Source organism: Scyliorhinus canicula, chromosome 13 (genome assembly GCF_902713615.1).
Source record: "Scyliorhinus canicula chromosome 13, sScyCan1.1, whole genome shotgun sequence".
NCBI lineage: Eukaryota > Metazoa > Chordata > Chondrichthyes > Carcharhiniformes > Scyliorhinidae > Scyliorhinus > Scyliorhinus canicula.
In genome coordinates, this window is record NC_052158.1 from 146,551,067 (window position 1) to 146,569,742 (window position 18,676).

Sequence of the window (18,676 nt, forward strand, 5' to 3'; positions counted from 1 at the left end):
AGAATCTCCCATTTATAGGACCCTGGGCTTTAAGTATAAAGGGTAAGAGGGCAAAAGTTAAGAGGCCATGATGAATCTTCATAAAATACTGGTTCTGTCCCAAATGGGTGCCCCTGGCCCAAATGTCAAATTCTGGGCACGACAGTTTAGTAAGTTGACAACTATAGAGAGGGTGCAGAGAAGAGTTTAAAAATGGATCAAAAGATAAAGATAAAGAATAAATAAAACTCACCCATGGTGGCATTGATTCGGGAGAATTCACACCCTTTTTGTTCACGCTCCAGCCGCCGAGTGCAAAGCCGCCTCTTCACCAGCGGCGACCGCGGTGCGCAGGCGCGCTCCGGCCGACCGCGGTGAGCAGGCGCGCTCCGGCCGACCGCGGTGCGCAGGCGCGCTCCGGCCGACCGCGGTGAGCAGGCGCGCTCCGGCCGACCGCGGTGAGCAGGCGCGCTCCGGCCGACCGCGGTGCGCAGGCGCGCTCCGGCCGACCGCGGTGAGCAGGCGCGCTCCGGCCGACCGCGGTGCGCAGGAGCGCTCCGGCCGACCGCGGTGCGCAGGCGCGCTCCGGCCGACCGCGGTGCGCAGGCGCGCTCCGGCCGCCCGCGGTGCGCAGGCGCGCTCTGGCCGACCACGGTGCGCGCTCCGTTCTCTTCACGCTGCTGCCCCCATTCAATCGATGCCCGGGGCCAGCGCACCGTCGGCCCCCCCCTCTGCACGCCACTGCAGGAAGCTGGCTTGTTTGGACACAATCACGTTGGAAAGGGCATGAGGGGGAGATGGGAGGGGAGCTAGAGAAAGATGTAAGTATAGGAGTAGGATGGTGGGGTCCTCGGAGAAAGTTTGGCTCTCTGGGCCAGAGAATGGGAGGGGGAGAAATATGATTTTCGCCAGCTGCTGATATCTAGCTCGTTTTACTTTGTCGAATTATTTGCAGAGAAATCCAGCATGGAAAAGGCCATTGATCCAATTGGTCCATGGTCTACAAGAGACCTCTCCACCCTACGTCATCTAATCCTGTCAGCATTTACATCTGATCCTTTTGCTCATGTATTCAGCTGGTTTCTCCTTAAATGCATCAATAATATTCACATTCACCTTCACTACATAACAACTTGAGGGGCAGGAGCAGGTGTAAACCATAAGGCCCCTTGAGCTAGCTCTGCCGTTCTACGCGACCATGACTGATCTGCCTCCACTCCATTTTCCCACCTGTTCAGCCGATCCCTTAAGATTCTGGGAGACCCCAGATCCGTCCAGCAAAGCGAACAACTTCACGCTCCCTCACTCCTCCTGCCACCCTCTTGCCTGCTCACTTAACCTGTCCATATCTCTTTGTAGCCTCTGTCCTGAGTTCCTACCAAGCTTGATATAAGCAAACTGAGGTACATTACTCCCCCTCGCTTCATCTAAGTGGTACATTAGCACCTGATCATTGCCCCCGCCCCAGCACCAAAATTACAGCGGGATGGCATTGAGAGAGCTCAGGATTTTCGGTATCACCATTTTCTATTTTTAATCTATTTGTACAAACAAGATACTTCACACAGTTGGGATTTTTTTTGGAGCTGAGAAAGATCGAATATAAAATTCTTGGAGCCTGCGCCTCCCTCTCCAGTTGTTACGAAGTGCAGGCGAATAGTATAGATGCATTAAGGAGAAACCAATTCAACCTATTCAAAAATATCAATCACAAATCAAGTGATGCAAACTTGTGTGCAGAGGCTTATCATGCACCTGTGATGCAATATATTAGCCTTTATAGGGTCGTGGGCTAAATCTTCTGAAGAGTGGAAATCTGAAGGAGTTTGTCACTCGTCCACTATTTACTTAATCTACTGCCTCTGCACCTACCTCTACCTTTTTCAGAACCCTTGGATGTCGACCATCAGATCCTGGGGATTTGTCACATTTTAGTCCCTAAAGTTTCTCTAATGCTTATTCTCTGCTTGTATTTATTATCTTATGTTCCTCGTTCTTTTTAGCCCCTTGGTTACTCTCTCTTTCTGACATGTTTAGCTTGTGTCTTACACTGTGAAGGCGGACTCAAAATCTTTGTGATAGCATGTCTCACATCCTGAGCGCTCTCTGGGTAAAGATGGATTCCTGAATTCCTTACTGGATATAATTTTGACTCCGGTGAATGTCGAGGTATAAGCAAGGCCTGGAAGGGTCCCTCCAATATAGGGGACGTTGACCTATAAGCCGAGTGTATAAGTGAATCGCCTGTGTGGGTGGTCGCCATTTTGAAATGTCATCAGGGTCCGACGCAACGAGTCGCCGTGTCTTGAGCTCCCATGCATCTTTACAGGACAGCCTGTCGAACCTGTTGGATTCTTTGTACCCAGTAATACGGTAAAACATGTATTTGTGGGGTGAAAAATTGAGGCTGATTACGAATGTGAAGAACGGGGCTGATGTGGCTGCAAAGCGGAGGTCACCTTATACACTGGGGATAAGCAAAAACATGATTTTTGTGGCTGGAAAAATGCTGGGCTGAACTATCCACTGCGATTAACAGTTTTTTTTACTTAGGACGTCCGATTTTGGGCTCTCCCAGAAATGGAAACGTGTTCTGTACAATAGTCCTAGCAAATCAAAACTGTGGTCTGACCAAGGTTATACAAAAGTTTAATAGAATGTTTCTGCTTTTCAATTCTGGCCATCGAGAAATGGACCCCAGTTCCTTGTTTGCATTATCCATGGCCTTGTTAACCCTCATTACTCCTTCTAATGACTTGTACCTTCAGGTCATTGTGCTCCACGACCCCATTTCGATTGTTCTGCCCCTTTTAGACTTTGTTAAGACATTGGGAGGGACTGAAATCCTGATCTTGCTGTTAACTTTAACTAACTCCTTTTAATCCATGTTTATTTTCTGGCCTGGCTTGCTGTATGAAATAGGACAAGATGGTTGTGGTGTTGCCGTGAAGAAAACTCTTCACGAAAGCAACCCCTTTCTCCTCAACAAGTCCAGCTCTGCATATCTGCAGATCTAGTGGTAGACGATTTCTGACATGGTGCATCATGTGATTACTTGACACCCATGACTAAAGATCAAAGAGGGCTCTTATCATTTGGAACGTGAATGAAGGAGGCAAAGCTCATTGGACAATTGGGGTTGGGATACAGTCAGTTGCAATAGCTGAAGATGGGGGCGGCACGTGGTTAGCACTGGGTCTGCGGTACTGAGGACCTGGGTTCGAATCCCGGCCCTGGGTCACTGTCCGTGTGGAGTTTGCACTTTCTCCCGTGTCTGCGTGGGTTTCACCCCCACAACCGAAAGATATGTAGGGTAGGTGGATTGGCCACTCTAAATTGCCCATCGTTTGGAAAAAAAAATAATTGGCTCTAAATTTTTTAAAAAAAGAAATAGCTGAAGATTCTGTGAAAGGTGTTCACAGGCCTTGCCTTGGTTACAGCGTTCCTCTTTTACAGTTGTTTGTGTTCCTGTCTTTCTGAAGTTTAAAAAAACAAGACATTTTGTGTAAATATATTCTCCAAGATTCAATTTTGTTTTGCCAGGTGTAGAGAAAGGCATGCTCGTGACCTTCTGACTTCTGCTCGAAACCAAAGGGATGTCAATAGTAAAGTTAGCCAGTACATCTGATCTGGCTTTTCAGATCCTGTTCTACAGATAACTTGTGGTTGTTGTTCCGCTAATATTTGTTATTTTGGTGAAGTTTGATAAGAGCAGGGGAGCGGAACTCATTGGATAGCTTTTTAAGAGGTGATACAGTCGTGATGGGCCAAATTCTGCAATATGATTGAAATTATTTGGATTGGGGGTTATCGTCACTGCTGCTGTGAAAATTATTGTACTGCATACAGTCCAGACAGATCGTTCCACACATGAAAAACATTGGACATACATAAGTACACAAAGTAAATACATTGTCACTGACATTGGGTGAAACATGCGGAGTGTAGTACTACACAGTAGAGAAGATGCGTGGACAGATCAGTTCAGTCCAAAAGAAGATAATCCAGGACTCTGTAACAGCGGGCAGAAGCTGATTTTGAATCGGTTAGTTCGTGTCCTCAGACTTTTGTATCTCCTGCCGGATGGAAGAGTTTGGAAGAGAGAATAACACGGGTGGGAGGGTCTTTGATTATGTTGCCCACTTTCCCCAGGCAGCGGGAGGTGTAGATGGATAGCACAATCGCTTCACAGCTCCAGGGTCCCAGGTTCGATTCCGGCTTGGGTCACTGTCTGTGCGGAGTCTGCACATCCTCCCCGTGTGTGCGTGGGTTTCCTCCGGGTGCTCCGGTTTCCTCCCACAGTCCAAAGATGTGCAGGTTAGGTGGATTGGCCATGATAAATTGCCCCTAGTGTCCAAAATTGCCCTTAGTGTTGGGTGGGGTTGCTGGATTATGGGGATAGGGTGGAGTTGTTGACCTTGGGTAGGGTGCTCTTTCCAAGAGCCGGTGCAGACTCGATGGGCTGAATATCCTCCTGCACTGTAAATTCTATGATAACTATGAGTCGATGAATGGGAGGCAGGTTCATGTGATGGACTGAGCTGTGTTCACAACTGTAGTTTCTTATTGTCTTGGGCCGATGATGCAGCCAGGTAGAATGCTTTCTGTGATGCATCTGTAAAAATTAGTAAGACTCAATGTGGACATGCCGAATTTCCTTAAGTTTGCTGAGAAAGTATAGGCGCTGTTGTACTTTCTTGGTCGTAGCATCGCCGTGGGTGGACCAGGACAGATTGTTGGTGATGTGCACACTGCGGAATTTGAAGCTGTCAACCATCTCCACCTCGGCACCATTGAAACAGATAGGTGTGTCCCCGATACTTCGCTTCCTGAAGTCAATACCCAGCTTCTTGGTTTTGCAGATGTTGAGGGAGAGATTGTCGTTACACCACTCCACTAGGTACTCCATCTCCCTCCTGTATTCTGACTCATCGTTGTTTGAGATCTGACCCACTATGGTTGTCTCATCAAACTTGCAGATGGAGTTGGAGCCAAACTTTTCCACACAGTCGTGTGTGTACGGGGAATATAGAAGGGGGCTAAATACACAGCCTTGTGGGGCTCCTGCATTGAAGACTATCGTGAAGGAGATAGTGGTGTTTATCCTTATTGATTGTGGTCTATGGGTCAGGAAATCGAGGATCCAGTTGCAGAGGGAGGAGCAAAGACCTAGGTGTTGGAGTTTTGCTATGAACTTGGCTGGGGTTATGGTATTGAATGCAGAGCTGTAGTCAATGAATCGGAGTCTGATGTAGGAGTCCTTCTTGTTGAGATGCTCCAGGGATGAGTGTAGGGTCAGGGAGATGGCGTTTGCTGTCGACCGGTTGTAGCAGTATGCGAATTGCAATGGATACACCATGGATCCAGTGTATAACCAATGGTACACCATGACTCATCTAAGTTGACTGGAAATTATTTGCTTTGTTAGATGCCTTAATTTTTTTTTTGGAAAATCTTTTTATTGGCTTTTCTCATTCATAAACAGTTGTTACTCATGTACATTGCATTTTTCTTGCCCACGCTAGTTAGCTTTATTTTACCGAGAGGTTTGTTTTGTCCTTCATTTGACTAACTGTACGTTTGCTGCCCTCTGGATCGGTCTATGATATCCCCCCCCCATCCTCGTTTTCACCCCCCCCCCATTGGTTTCAGCACCCTCCCTCTACTCTTGTGGTTACCCCCCCCCCCCTCCTCGTTGCCCCTGGCTTACTCCTCGTTGCTGGCCTCGAACAGGTTTTTGAACAGGCCGACGAACTGCCCCCAAGTATCCAGGAAGCCTCCCTCTGACCCTCTGATGGCGGACTTAATCTTCTCCAGGTGGACATATTCTGAGAGGTCAGCGAGCCAGTCTGCAGCTGTAGGTGGTGCTGCCGATCGCCGGCCGAGCAGGATTCACCGGCATGCGATTAGGGAAGCGAAAGCAAGGGTGTTGGCCTCCTTCCCCATGTGTAGCTCTGGCTGCTCCGATACCCTGAAGATTGCCACTATTGGGCATGGCTTCACCCTCACCCCCACAACCTTGGACATTGCCTCGGAGAAGGCTGTCCAGAACCCAGCAAGCCCAAAACATGTGGGTGTGGTTGGCCGGGCCCCTCTGGCACCGTTCACATTTGTCCTCCACCTCCGGGAAGAACCTGCTCATTCGGGTTCTGGTCAGGTGCGCTCTGTGCACCACTTTGATCTCATTAGGCTTAGCCTTGTGCAGGAGGAGGTGGAGTTCACCCTGCTCAGTGCTGCGCTCCAGAGCCCCCATCCTACCTCTGTCCCCAGTTTGTCCTCCCCTTTTTGTCTGGTCTCGTCCAGTGATGTTCGGGCTCTGTCCAGTAGCTGTCCGTGTATTTTCCCACATAGCCCCCCCCCCCCCCCCCCCCCCCCCCCCCCCCCCCCCCCCCCCCCTCACTGCTTGTGCCTATCAGATCCTCTAGTAGTGTGCTTTTTGGGGCCCTGGGGTACCCTACTATCTCTTTGCGGAGGAAGTGCTTTATTTGGAGGTGTCTCAATTCCTGTCCTCTTGATAGTTTCCACTTCCTCGTCAGTTCGTCCAGTGTCGCCAGCCTACTCCCTACGTAGAAACCCCCGACCGTCAGTGTGCCCCCGTCCGCCTCCATCTTTTGAAGGTGGTACCTAGCATGGCTGGGGGGGGGAGGAAATCTGTGATTGGCGCAGATGGGGGCCATATGGGACATTTTGGTTATCCCGAAGTGCTGTCTCAACTGGGTCCATGTTCTCAGCGTGGCCGTTACCACTGGGCTCGTTGTGTATCTTGTTGAGGAGGATGGGCGTGCTGCTGCGGCCAGGGCCCGGAGGGTTATTCCTTTACAGGATGCCTCCTCCATTTGTACTCGATCTGTGTCGGGTTATGTTACCCATCCCCTCACTTTTTCTGCCGTTGCTGCCCAGTGGTCGTATTGTAAAAAGGCCTTTGGGATGAAGGTCGGGATGGATCTAAACAGGAAGAGGACCCTTGGTAGTATGTTCATCTTGATCGTCTGCACTCTTCCCACCAGGGACCGTTGAAGGTCTTTTCTTACTTCCTCCAGCAGGCTGGTCAGGTTCCACTTGTGGATCTGTGTCCAGTCTCTGGCTATTTGGATCCCCAGGTAACGGAATCTGTTCTGGGCCGTTTTGAACAGGAGCCCCTTCAGCTCTGTCCTTCCCCCTTTTTGGGTTCACTGGGAATGTCTCGCTTTTGCCCTGGTTAATTTTGTAGCATGAGAAGGTTCCAAACTCTTTCAGTATTTGCAGTATTGCCGTCAGTCCCTCCTGTGTCTTCGAGACATAGAGGATCAGGGCATCTGCATAGAGTGAGGTTCTGCTCTTTTTCTCCTCTCCGGATTCCCTTCCAGCTTTTTGCGTCCCGCAGGGCTATCGCCAGGGGTTCGATCGCTAGCGCGAACAACAGTGGGGACGGTGCAGCCCTGTCTTGTTCCTCTCTGTAGCTGGAAGTATTCAGAGCTGGTGGTGTTAGTTCGGATACTCGCTTTGGGAGCGTTGTACAGGAGCCTCACCCAGGCGGTGAATCCCAGCCCTTCCTTACCAGCAGTCGGTCCTGCTCCCTCGGGTGCGTCTCTTGTAGGTAGATTATATCGGTTTTCAGGCTTCTTAGGTGGGTGAACACTCTGGATCTTTTCACTAGGCCATTGAGTCCCCTTACATTCCAGGTAACAATCCTGGTGGGGGGTGTCTGACCCCCGGGTCCTGTAGGATCACCCATATTTACCTGGTGGACGCGCCCCAGCGCTCAGGGGTTTCCCTTTGCCCAGGGGGAACCCAATGTGGCCACCAGCTGTGTGTACGCCATACGGGTGCGTCCCTGCGCTCCGGGGTCTCCCTCCGCCCTGATGCCCTCTCGAGTGGCTGTTTGCGATGCCCTCTTGGTTCCTCGCTCTGCTCCCTGCAGCAATCTCACCTCACTATCTCACCCTTCTCTTTGCTTCTCTTTTTTGTTCTGCGTTCTCCCCCAGACTCCTTTTCCCCTCCCCCAAGCCCCTGTTTTTTGCCCCCCTCCCCTCCTTGTGCCAGATGCTCCCCTTCCCCTGAGAGGGGCGCCGCGGCCCTCCTTCCTTCCTGCTCTCCCGTGCTGGCCATCCTCGCTAGTACAGTGGCCCTCCTCCCAGTTCTGGCCCTGTTTAACCTTTCTCCTACTGGCCCTTGTCTCGCCCTCCTGTTTGCGTTCCTCACCCTCATTTCCCTCGCTCCACTCTCCCCCATTGCATTGAGGGAGGAGACGAGCTCTGAGACAAGGCAGCACAGTTCTGCGCCAGGCATAACACACACGTGCACAGTTCATGAGTCCTCTCTCCTTGTTTGCGGTCTGTCCTCCGCTCTTTGTTCTGGTTTTCCCTTCCTTTTCCGTCCCCATGTCTTTCATTGCGGTTGTGTGTGCTCCTCCCCCAGTTTGTTCGCTCTAACAAATTCATCAGCCGCCACTGGGGTGTTAAAATACATCTCTTTCCCCTCAAATGTTACCCAGAGTTTGGCCGCAAATAACATCCCAAATTTTACCTTGCTTTTGTGCAGTGCTGATTTCGCCTTGTTGAATTCAGCCCTTTTTTTGGCCAGGTCCGCCCCAATGTCCTGATACACCCTTATGGTCTTTCCTTCCCACGTGCTCTGTTTTGTTTGCCGGGCCCACTTTAGGATTCTCTCCCGGTCTTGGAACCGCTGCAGCTTCGCAACAATTGCTCTGGGCTGGTCCCCGGCTTTGGGCTTGGGTTGGAGTGACCTGTGGTTCTATTTCCGGTGGGTTTGGGAATACTCCTTTCCCACTAGCTTGCCCATCATTTGGGTGATGTAGCCTGTTGGGTCTCTGTCCTCTACCCCCTCTGGCAGACCCACTATTTTAATGTTCTGCCCCCTGGACCTATTTTCCTGGTCCTCCACTTTCCCTCTTGGGCTCCCCTGGGCAGTTACTAACCTTTAGACCTCGGCTTTTAGGGTTATCACCCTATTGCTCTGGTCCGAGGCGGCCCTCCCGAACTCCAGCATCGTTTTTTTCCTCCTCCTTCACTTCCCTTTCCAGGCCTTCGATGGTCTGCTGCATTTCGTGCGTCGTCGCCTTCATCATTGCTTGGAGCTCCGACCAGAGAGCCTCCTTTATGCTGGTCGCTGCGTTTTCTCTCTCTCTCTCTTCTCTCTTCTCTCTTTCTCTCTCTCTCTCTCTCTCTCTCTCTCTCTTTTCTCTCCCCCCCCCCCCCCCCCCCCCTCTCTTTTTTTTTTCTTCCCTTCCTTCTCACTGGGTCAGGAGGGTTTGGGAGAGATGTCTCCTGGTGCGGACCGGAGTCCCTCTTTGTCACGCTGCTCACCATGTGGTTGCTGCCGGTCCGTGGTGGTGGGGGGGGTCTCTCTCTGTCTTCTGCTCGTTGGCCCCGCTGGCTCTGCTCCTGAGCGCTTGATTCTCTTGCTTCGCGGTCCAGGCCTCCGCTTCTCTTCTGCCACCCCAGACGCCTTTATTAAGTCTTTGAAAATGTGCATCTTCAGATATTGAAAAATTATTTTTTTTGAAATGCTTTCTTTTCAGTATTTTCTCAGCGTTAGGAGTGGAACAAATCTGCCGCTCGTCAATCAGTAGCTCTCACTGATCGGAGTGTCCTTTTGGTTCTTTCTCTCTGGTCCAGTAGCTTAGATGAGTTGCCTCAGATTGATACAGTTCCGAACCTATCTGAATGCAAAATTGCTGACCGGCATTGAGGTTCATTCCTCCTCGAGTGTGACACATCGTGGCTGGCCCCCTGATCAATTTGGATTCTTTCAGGCTGATGTACACGGAGTGATCTGTGACTTGGTTGGTTTTCTTGGGTAGATGTCAGAAAAAAGAAGAGAGGAATTCTTCCTGGTTCCCTGGGACATAAGAAATAGTCGCAGGTGACCAACCCTCAACCTATTTCAAAACCAGTTTTTTTCCTTTCCCCCCAAATCCTTGGGTGGAATTCTCCACAGCCCTCCCCGGCATGTTCGATGGCGGGAGAATATGGCAGGAGGTCCAGAAATTGGTTTCACGCACTGGTGTGAATTTACAGTGTGATCTCGAGTTGTGGCCAATATTTAAACGTTGACCAGCAGTGCATTTAAAAAAAAAAAATCACGTGGTCACTTATCATGTTGCTGTTTGCGGGATCTTGGACTGTGCTATTGAGGGCAGCACGGTAGCACAGTTGCTTCACAGCTCCCAGGTTCGATTCCCGGCTTGGGTCACTGTCTGTGCGGAGTCTGCACGTTCTCGCTGTGTCTACGTGGGTTTCCTCCGGGTGCTCCGGTTTCCTCCCACAGTCCAAAGCTATGCAGGTTAGGTGGATTGGCCATGATAAATTGCCCTTGGTGTTCAAAAAGGTTGGGTGGGGTTACTGGGTTACGGGAGGGTGGAGGTTTGGGCTTGGGTAGGGTGCATTTTCCAAGGGCAGGTGCAGACCCGATGGGCCGAATGGCCTCCTTCTGCATTGTTAATACTATGATTGCCTGCCTCAACATTCATAGTAATAACCATATTTTAAGAAGTACTTCAGCTGCTTTATAATATTTATGAATGATGCTATATAAATGCAAGTCCTCGTTTGTTTACTTCACAGCTTTTGTAACTTAATATATTCGACTTTTTATTCCTATTGCAGCCGACAACAATAACTTTTCTCCCCCCGCCCCTCTTCTCTCTTTTCCCCCCCCCTCCCCCCACCTCATTTTGTGTGCCCCATTTACAGGCATCCTTTGTGAAAACCCATAAATATCTTTTCTACTTGTAACCAACCACACAAACAGATGTAGCGGAGCGATCCAAGTCAGGGGAGTTCCCTGGGCGTCCATTTGTTTCGTACCAGTGGTAACATTCTGTTTTTGTTGGTTTTTCTTTTCAATCTCCGTTCTTTGCCCTCCCACTGTGAAAATAAAAAAAGTCTGAGAGCAGATGCACTCTGCGGAGATCCCCATGATTAAAAACGCCAAAGCTGAGACTTCTCGGTTTCGTGCCATGGTGTTGAAACTGCCTTCAAGTGACACGCAACATTCTGTTAGTCCGCGGTACGCCCTATTCCCGAGTGCATCCTTCTTTTGCACGTTGATTTCTGGTGCCGCCGCTCACCATTTTGAGTGCATCCGTTTAGTCCGTCACCTGCTGCATCAATGTTTTAATTTAACCCTCTGCACTGGTGCAAGAAGTACTTTTGTAGAGACTGTGCTTCTGATATTATAAATCACTCCTTGCGTCACTCCTTGTACCCCTATTTACTGAAGACCTTTTTGTGTCATGAAAGTTCTCCTATTTGTTGTTAAATCCGCATCACTGCTATAAATGTGAGAACTGGAGAAAATCAGAAATTGTCCCTTTCGGCCCTTTGAGCTTGCTTCTCCATTCAGTTAGATCACGGCTGTTCTTTTATCACGACCCAATATCCACTCATTATATTGACCACGAAATGGTGTTGACAGTCCCAACATATTTATTGCCAGTAAAGAGATCCATTTGATTACAGCTGAGTTAGAAAACCAAATGATGGAACCCTAGTATTTCATGTTGAATCTGTTTCTTCACCCACCCATCCCGGCTTTTAGAAATGCCAGAGGTGAAAACTTGGGGCTGAATGAGCAGTTCCAGTTCTTTTCTCTGCATCAGAAAAGGCTGACGGGTTTTCAAGAGGCCTTTTGAAAACATGAAAAGATTTTGACGGACATGGAGAAGATGTTTCCACTCATTAGAGAATTCCAAAAACTAGCGGCCACGAATATCAGATAGTCACAAAGAAATCCAATATGGATTTTTCTCCAGGAATTAGAACATGGAACTTGCTTTCACAAGGAGTAGTTAAGGAAGAATAGCATGGAGGCATTTAAGAGGATATTAGACGAGGGCGTGAGGTAGAAGCATGAAAGGTCAAAGATGAAGGGTCATTGGCCTGAAAGTTGAACCTCTCCGCAGATGCTGTCTGACGTGCTGAGTTTTTTTCCAACATGCTCTACCTTTGTTTAAGAAAGATGTGGAGATTGGGTTTAATGGCGGAGGCTTGTGCAGTGCACAGACTTGCCTGCGTGTTCTGTGTAATTTTGTGTGTACTTTATTTCTAGTGGAGCTGCTTTCATCTATTCGATTGGAAAAGGCCCAGAAATGCTGGTCTTGTACCCACGGCCTCGTAACAGGCTGGGCATGAAATAATAATAATCTTTATTATTGTCACAATTAGGCTTACATTAACACACTGCAATGGAGTTCATATGAAAATCCCCCAGTTGCCACACTCCAATGCCTATTCGGGTACACAGAAGGCAAATTCAGAATGTGCAATTCACCTAACAAGCACGTCTTTCAGGACTTGTGGGAGGAAAATGAAGCGCCCGGTGGAAACCCAGGCAGACACGGGGAGAACGTGCAGACTCCGCACAGACAGTGACCCAAGCTGGGAATCGAACCTGAGGCCCTGGCGCTGTGAATTAACAGTGCTAACCAGTGTGCTACTATGCCGCCCTAAATATGAACCAACATGGCACAGTGACAAGTTGGCCTGCGCTTTGCAAGAAACCTGAATTTAAAAATCAGGATTTTACCAACTTTTACAGATGCACCATAGGAAGCATCCTATCGGGCTGCATCACAGCCTGGTATGGCAACTGCTCGGCCCAGGACTGTAAGAAACTTCAGAGAGTTGTGAGCACCGCCCAGTCCATCACACAAACCTGCCTCTCATCCATTGATTCCATCTACACCTCCCGCTGCCTGGGGAAAGCGGGCAGCATAATCAAAGACCCCTCTCACCCGGCTTACTCACTCTTCCAACTTCTTCCATCGGGCAGGAGACACAGAAGTCTGAGAACACACACGAACAGACTCAAAAACAACTTCTTCCCCGCTAAACGACCCTCTTATGGACTGACCTCATTAACACTACACCCCATATGCTTCATCCGATGCCGGTGCTTATGTAGTTACGTTGTGTACCTTGTGTTGCCCTATTATGTATTTTCTTTTATTTCCTTTTCTTTTCATGTACTTAATCATCTATTGAGCTGCTCGCAGAAAAATACTTTTCACGATACCTTGGTACACGTGACAATAAACAAATCCAAAAACAAAATCCAGGCAAAAACATCCTCGCCCAAATTCGAAGACATTGCCGAATCAAATTGTACAAGATAAGGGGAGTTATTGGTCAATCGTAACCGTAACTGAGAGTGTCCAGTTAGTCCTACTCCTCTGCTCTTCCCCAATAGCCCTGCAGATGTTTCCATTTTGAATATTTATCCAGTGTCCCAAAGATTACCATTGGCTCTGCTTCGACATCCCTTCCAGGCAGAAGGTAAAGCATTCAGTGGTAAAAGGAATTGGAGCAGCCAGCTATAATGATGTGAGAGACCAGGGTAGATGGGTAAAGGGTTGTGAGCAGGTAATTGACATACATGGGGCTGACCCGAAGGGGCAGCCTTGTTGTGTCTTGTGATCTTTAACTATACCTAAAAACGCTTGTGTCCTTTATGATTCAAATGGTGTACTATTTACATGAAAGGTTACTGTCATTGACTAATATGCCATGAATAATGTATTTAATCTTGGCAGTGACAGGCAAACCTTTCATGCGCGAACATAAGCAAAATTAAATTAATTTTTTTGCACATGCACAGTTTTGCATCAGAACAGTGGTGTGGATAATTGACCATATTTTTTGATCAGTTCAGAGACCCCCTCCCCTCCCTTTTTGGTCAGAAACATTTTGCAAAATACATGCATTACCCCTGGGGGAGCCTATATTTAGGTCTTTGTTCTGAGCTGGCCTTTACTGATTGGTTCATTTTATTAATGCCACAGAGGGAGCTGGTAATCGCTGTGTAATTAAATGCAGCCTGTGTGGAAAATGAAAACCACAATTGCAAAATGCACCTGAATTGACACTGTTGGGGGCCGGGGGTGGGGGGGGGGGGGGAGGGGGAGGGGGGGGGGGGGGGGGGAGGTTCAAATCAATTTGGAAAGTTAACCAGAAATTGTAATGTATCAACATCTATCCAAGACAACAACGCTACCCGTTCATGTCATCAAATGTTCTTGTTTAACTTCAAAAGAGCTGGAGGAGAAAAAATAATTCCGTGCGTTGAAGCTCATCTCCCCAAGACTCGGTCTGTGTTTCACTCAGTTGCACTTTGCGTATCTCTGTAACGTTGTCAATTATAGGACCAGGAATTCAAATCATTTATCATTTTGACAAATACATCCCAGTCGTGTATGTACATTTGAATTCACTAATGTTATCTTGATGGATATCAAAACATCCGTACATCTGTTAAGCAAATTTTGCATTCTTTTTTGGTCATGGACTATCCGTTTTACTCTTGGAATCATTCTTATTCTACTTGAGAGCTTCCATTACAATCTCTGTGAATCCCAGAGTGACTAAATTGGTATGAGGCTCCAAGTGATTTCCAGATAACTTCTGTTAAGTTGAGCTTTGTTGATGTGGCTGATTCCCTTGGTGTTTGTTTTAAGTTTCATGTTGTCATCGCAGGTTTAAAGGCAATCCAGAAACGTGACTCAACCAAGTTTTAAACAAATAATGCAGTAATGCATGAATATTCATTGCAATTCTAGAATCCCTGCAGTGAAGGAAGGGGGACACTCAGCCCATCGACTCTGCACCTACCCTCCGCGAGAGCACCCTACCCAGGCCCACGCCCCATCACATTCCTGTAACCCACCTGACCTTTGGATATAAGGGACAATATATCATGAGCAACCTACCCCACCTGCACATCTTTAGACTCTGGGAGGAAACCGGAACACTCGGAGGAAACCCACGCAGAACACGGGGAGAACGTGCAGTCTCCGCACAGTCATCCGAGGTCGGAATTGAGTCCGGGCCCAGTTTTATTGGGTTCTGGTAGTTTCTTCACAACCCCCCCTCTCTTCTCTCCCCCCCCCCCCCCCCCATACACACGATTTCAGAACCATCTTTCTGAAGTTCAGGCTTTTGTTTTGATACTTCTTCCTTCTCGGCTGGAGATGGTTTTCTTTGACAAGGTTGTCCACCGTCTCTGCAGACTCAGCAGTTTCAGGTTCACAGCCAAGGTGCTCGTTGCTTTCAGAACAATACAGCAGTTCTTTCACCGAAGCAAGCAAGAGAGAGAGAGTTCCTTTCACTTCCAAGTCTCCACGTTTCTGCCCAGTGCTCACAGAAAGCATTCAGGCAGGAATCAGTCAGTGACCGTACGTTGCCGGGCAGAACATGTCCTGAGTGACCTGGACGATATTCAACTCCCAACATGAGTAACAGATCATCTGGTCTGTTGTGAGACTGTGCTGTATGCATCGGCAGCGGGACTTCCCGCAGTACAACATTTCAAAAGTACTTCCTTGGTTGCAAAGTGCTTGATGTGCTGAGGCTATTCGAGGGGCTCAACCGATGCGAGTTGGTATATTACTGGGTTTAAGTAATATATATCGTTACTAAATGTAGATGATGTTAAAGAACACTCGAGTCTTCGAAGTAAACTGAAAGAATTTATTAAGTAATGCCAAAACTAACAAATGAGTTTGATACTTCACTGAACTAACTCGAGCAATAAAGTAAGAATGAATAACTGTACAAACTGTATCTAAGCTACAAGTGGTATCTAGGCTGAGATCCTCTCTGCTTTACTGCTGGTCTCTGGTAACTCCTGCATAGAAAGAGAGCTAGAGCTTCTGGGAACTCAGTTATTTTGTGGCTCTAGTAATGCCCTCTAGTGGTAGTGTTACAGCTAGGTGTTGTGATTCATACTTTAGTTACATGTCTGTCGACATATCATTACACTAGTATTTATTTATTTTTTCATTTTAATATGCTAGACCACTTAAAAAGATAACCCTGAGTGAGGATCTCTGATTTTTCTACGTGCTTTTGCGAGATGCAAATTGTGCAAATGCTAACAGTCGTCCATTGCACACTGCAATCTCTGCAGAACATATATATATATGAGTCCACTTTATTAAGAGTGCATTTTAGGATACATCACTAAAAATGTGTGTTCTGCTAATTCACTACGCTGTGGAGACAATAATGTAGATCAGACCTTTGAGAACTTCCTAAACTTCAGTGCTACTGTTGCAATAGACTCTCCTTCTCTTTCCTTAACAACACCACATAAACAATTTACAATTTTTACACTGTTTTTGATCTTGCAATTGGTTATCTCATTAAAGGTAGGCATTTGGATGTATCAATTGATTTTTATGTGACAAGGTAAGCTGGTTTGTGATACAGTAATACAACATTGCACTTCAATTAATGAAATGCTGATCTCCAAATGACTCGGCGACGCCTTTGCACAACGGAGTGTGGCGATGATGAAGTCAGCAAACTGCCCAAAAATGCGAATGAGATGAATGGCTTCGGCTTTCGGCTAGTTAAGGGAATCGTCTCAGCTACTGAACTTACTCTTTTTGAATGGTTGGTGCCCACCTGTGGGAATGAATAACTTTGCTGTCTGAAAAGAGAGTATCCCACTTTGCTGGCACTATTTAGTTGTCGCTAGTTGTAGTACAGAAGAAACAAGGCAACATGCATAACCTTTGGAGGCACAGTGCATCACTTTGTGATTTCATTGACTGCCTCTGGGCAGGCAAAGCAGCATTGATGTTGATGTAGATGTTAATGGTCAATAATGCGGCTGCATTTGATTCTGCTTGTGAATGCCTGAGTTGCTGTTGCTTGAAATTCTCTTCATGGTTTAAACCTGCTCAAGTTTAGAACAATGTGATAGATGTAACTTGCCTTTTGCCAAATCGTTTCGTTTGTCATCAATATGTGTTTCTCTGGATGAGAGTTAATTTTATCATTGTCATGGCACCTATAGGCTTATTCGCTACCTGTGTGGGATTGACTGGTCTGTATTTGGCTGGTCTACCCTTTTTAAACAAAGTTTATTACATTGGCAACATCTGGCACAACTTTCATATCCGAGGATGTTTAGAAAGACTTTGATCAGAGCCTCGGTTGTCTTATCTCGGGCTTCCCTAAGACTTCTCGGGTGCAAGCTATTATGACCTTCTCCACTTTGAGTTGCAGTGGGGGCTGGTTCAGCAGAGTGGGCTAAACAGCTGGCTTGTAATGCAGAACAAGACCAGCAGCGGGGTTCAATTCCCGTACTGGCCTCCCCAAACAGGTGCCGGAATGTGGTGACTGGGGGCTTTTCACAGTAACTTCATTGAAGCCTACTCGTGACAATAAGCGATTATTATTATTATTATTACTCCTTTTGACGTTGTACCTTGATTAACTCTGTTTCTCCCTCCTCCCTCTACAGAATGGACTCAGATTTTGACAAGGTACCTTCGCGAACAGCTGGCTAAAATTGCAGAATATCATCATGGGCCTTCTGGTCAAGGTCCTCCATCTACAACAACAGTGCCTCCGGAGGTGGAACAAGCAATAAAACAGTGGGAGTACAATGAGAAGCTAGCGTTTTATATGTTCCAGGTAACTAGTGTTTCCACCTCCTATGCACGTTCCTGCCGGCTTCATTACATGACTGATGGCCTCCGTTTGCCCCGCTCGGTCAAAGAGCATTTTCTCTCCAACCCCCCCCCCCCCCCCCCCCCCCCCCCCCCCCCCCCCTTCACTTTCCTCTGATTTTTTTTTTTCCTGGGATACTCTAATTACTGTCCTGGAGATTAATCTTAAATTCCTGGAAACTCCAGGACAAGCCTGGAAGTTGCAAACCCTGTAGGTAAACACGGCCATGTTGATCAGAAAAAGCTGGAACATTCCAGCCTCTTTCTGCACGCGAAGGGCAGGGGTCTGATTAGACAGCCTCCGAAAGTCTTTGACTATCAAGTTATAGACGTTTTACCTGACAAATATCTGGAATGGGTGGGTTGTCTTGTAAGGGAAGGTTGGACAGACGAGGCTTGTATCCGCTCGAGTTTCAAAGAGTAAGACGTGACCTGATGGAACATCTAAGATTCAGAAGGAGCTTGACGAGGTGGATCTGGAGAGAATGCCTCCTCTTGTTGGAACTCGGGAGTCACTGTTTAGAAATAAAAGGTTGGCAGTTTAAAATGGAGATGACGCAAAAAATATCAAGCCCTGATGGGGAGTCCTGATGCATCTGCAACATGATAGGCGCAGATAACTATGGAGGCTCAATCTGGCCATTTATTTGGCAGTGCTTCCAAAATGCATATCCTCTGCCACCGAGAAGCAACTGTTTAAGGGAGCACCATCTCTTCCAGATTCGGATTCCCCTCCAAGCCATTGAGTCAATTCCCCAACCCTCCCTAAGTACCAGCACTGTAGGAACACATTCACTACGTCGACTGCAGAAGTTCAGGGAAAAGCAGCTTCTTCTCCAGAACAACCTGGATGGGCAGTAAATGTAGGTTTTCTTAACTATGTTCATATTCCCAGAAATGATATAAAGAAATTTATAACCCTGTTACATTGCAATCCTGACTCTGGCACGGCAATTTTAAATGAGGGACATTAATGTCATGGAAGAGCACGGATCTAGCTCAGAGGCACATTCTATGCTTCTAGAAGCATGAGTGATGTTCACAGCATGAAATAGCTGCTGCTTCTTTTGCTCTGCTGGAAAGGTAGGTGCCTGGCGATACCGCAGTAAATGGCAGTACAATCCTCGCACCACTCCCCTCCTTCCGCTGGCAAAGAGCATCTGTGGTCAAAGCTGAAAGTTACGGTTGTGACTTTCGACGTATGATCGCTCCTTCCTTTCTTGTTAATGCCGGGGCGTT

The 18,676-nt window shown here is 47.7% G+C and overlaps 1 protein-coding gene across 3 annotated transcripts in view; it reads left to right on the forward strand.

Moving 5' to 3' along the window:
• Nucleotides 1-18,676, forward strand: part of LOC119975763 (mediator of RNA polymerase II transcription subunit 12-like protein) — a 640,706-nt gene that overhangs the window by 66,665 nt on the left and 555,365 nt on the right. For all 3 annotated transcript variants that reach the window (XM_038815591.1, XM_038815593.1, XM_038815592.1), the window contains exon 6: nt 17,230-17,402. In XM_038815591.1, the coding sequence (XP_038671519.1) occupies nt 17,230-17,402 (173 nt within the window). The remainder of the gene's footprint in view (nt 1-17,229; nt 17,403-18,676) is intronic.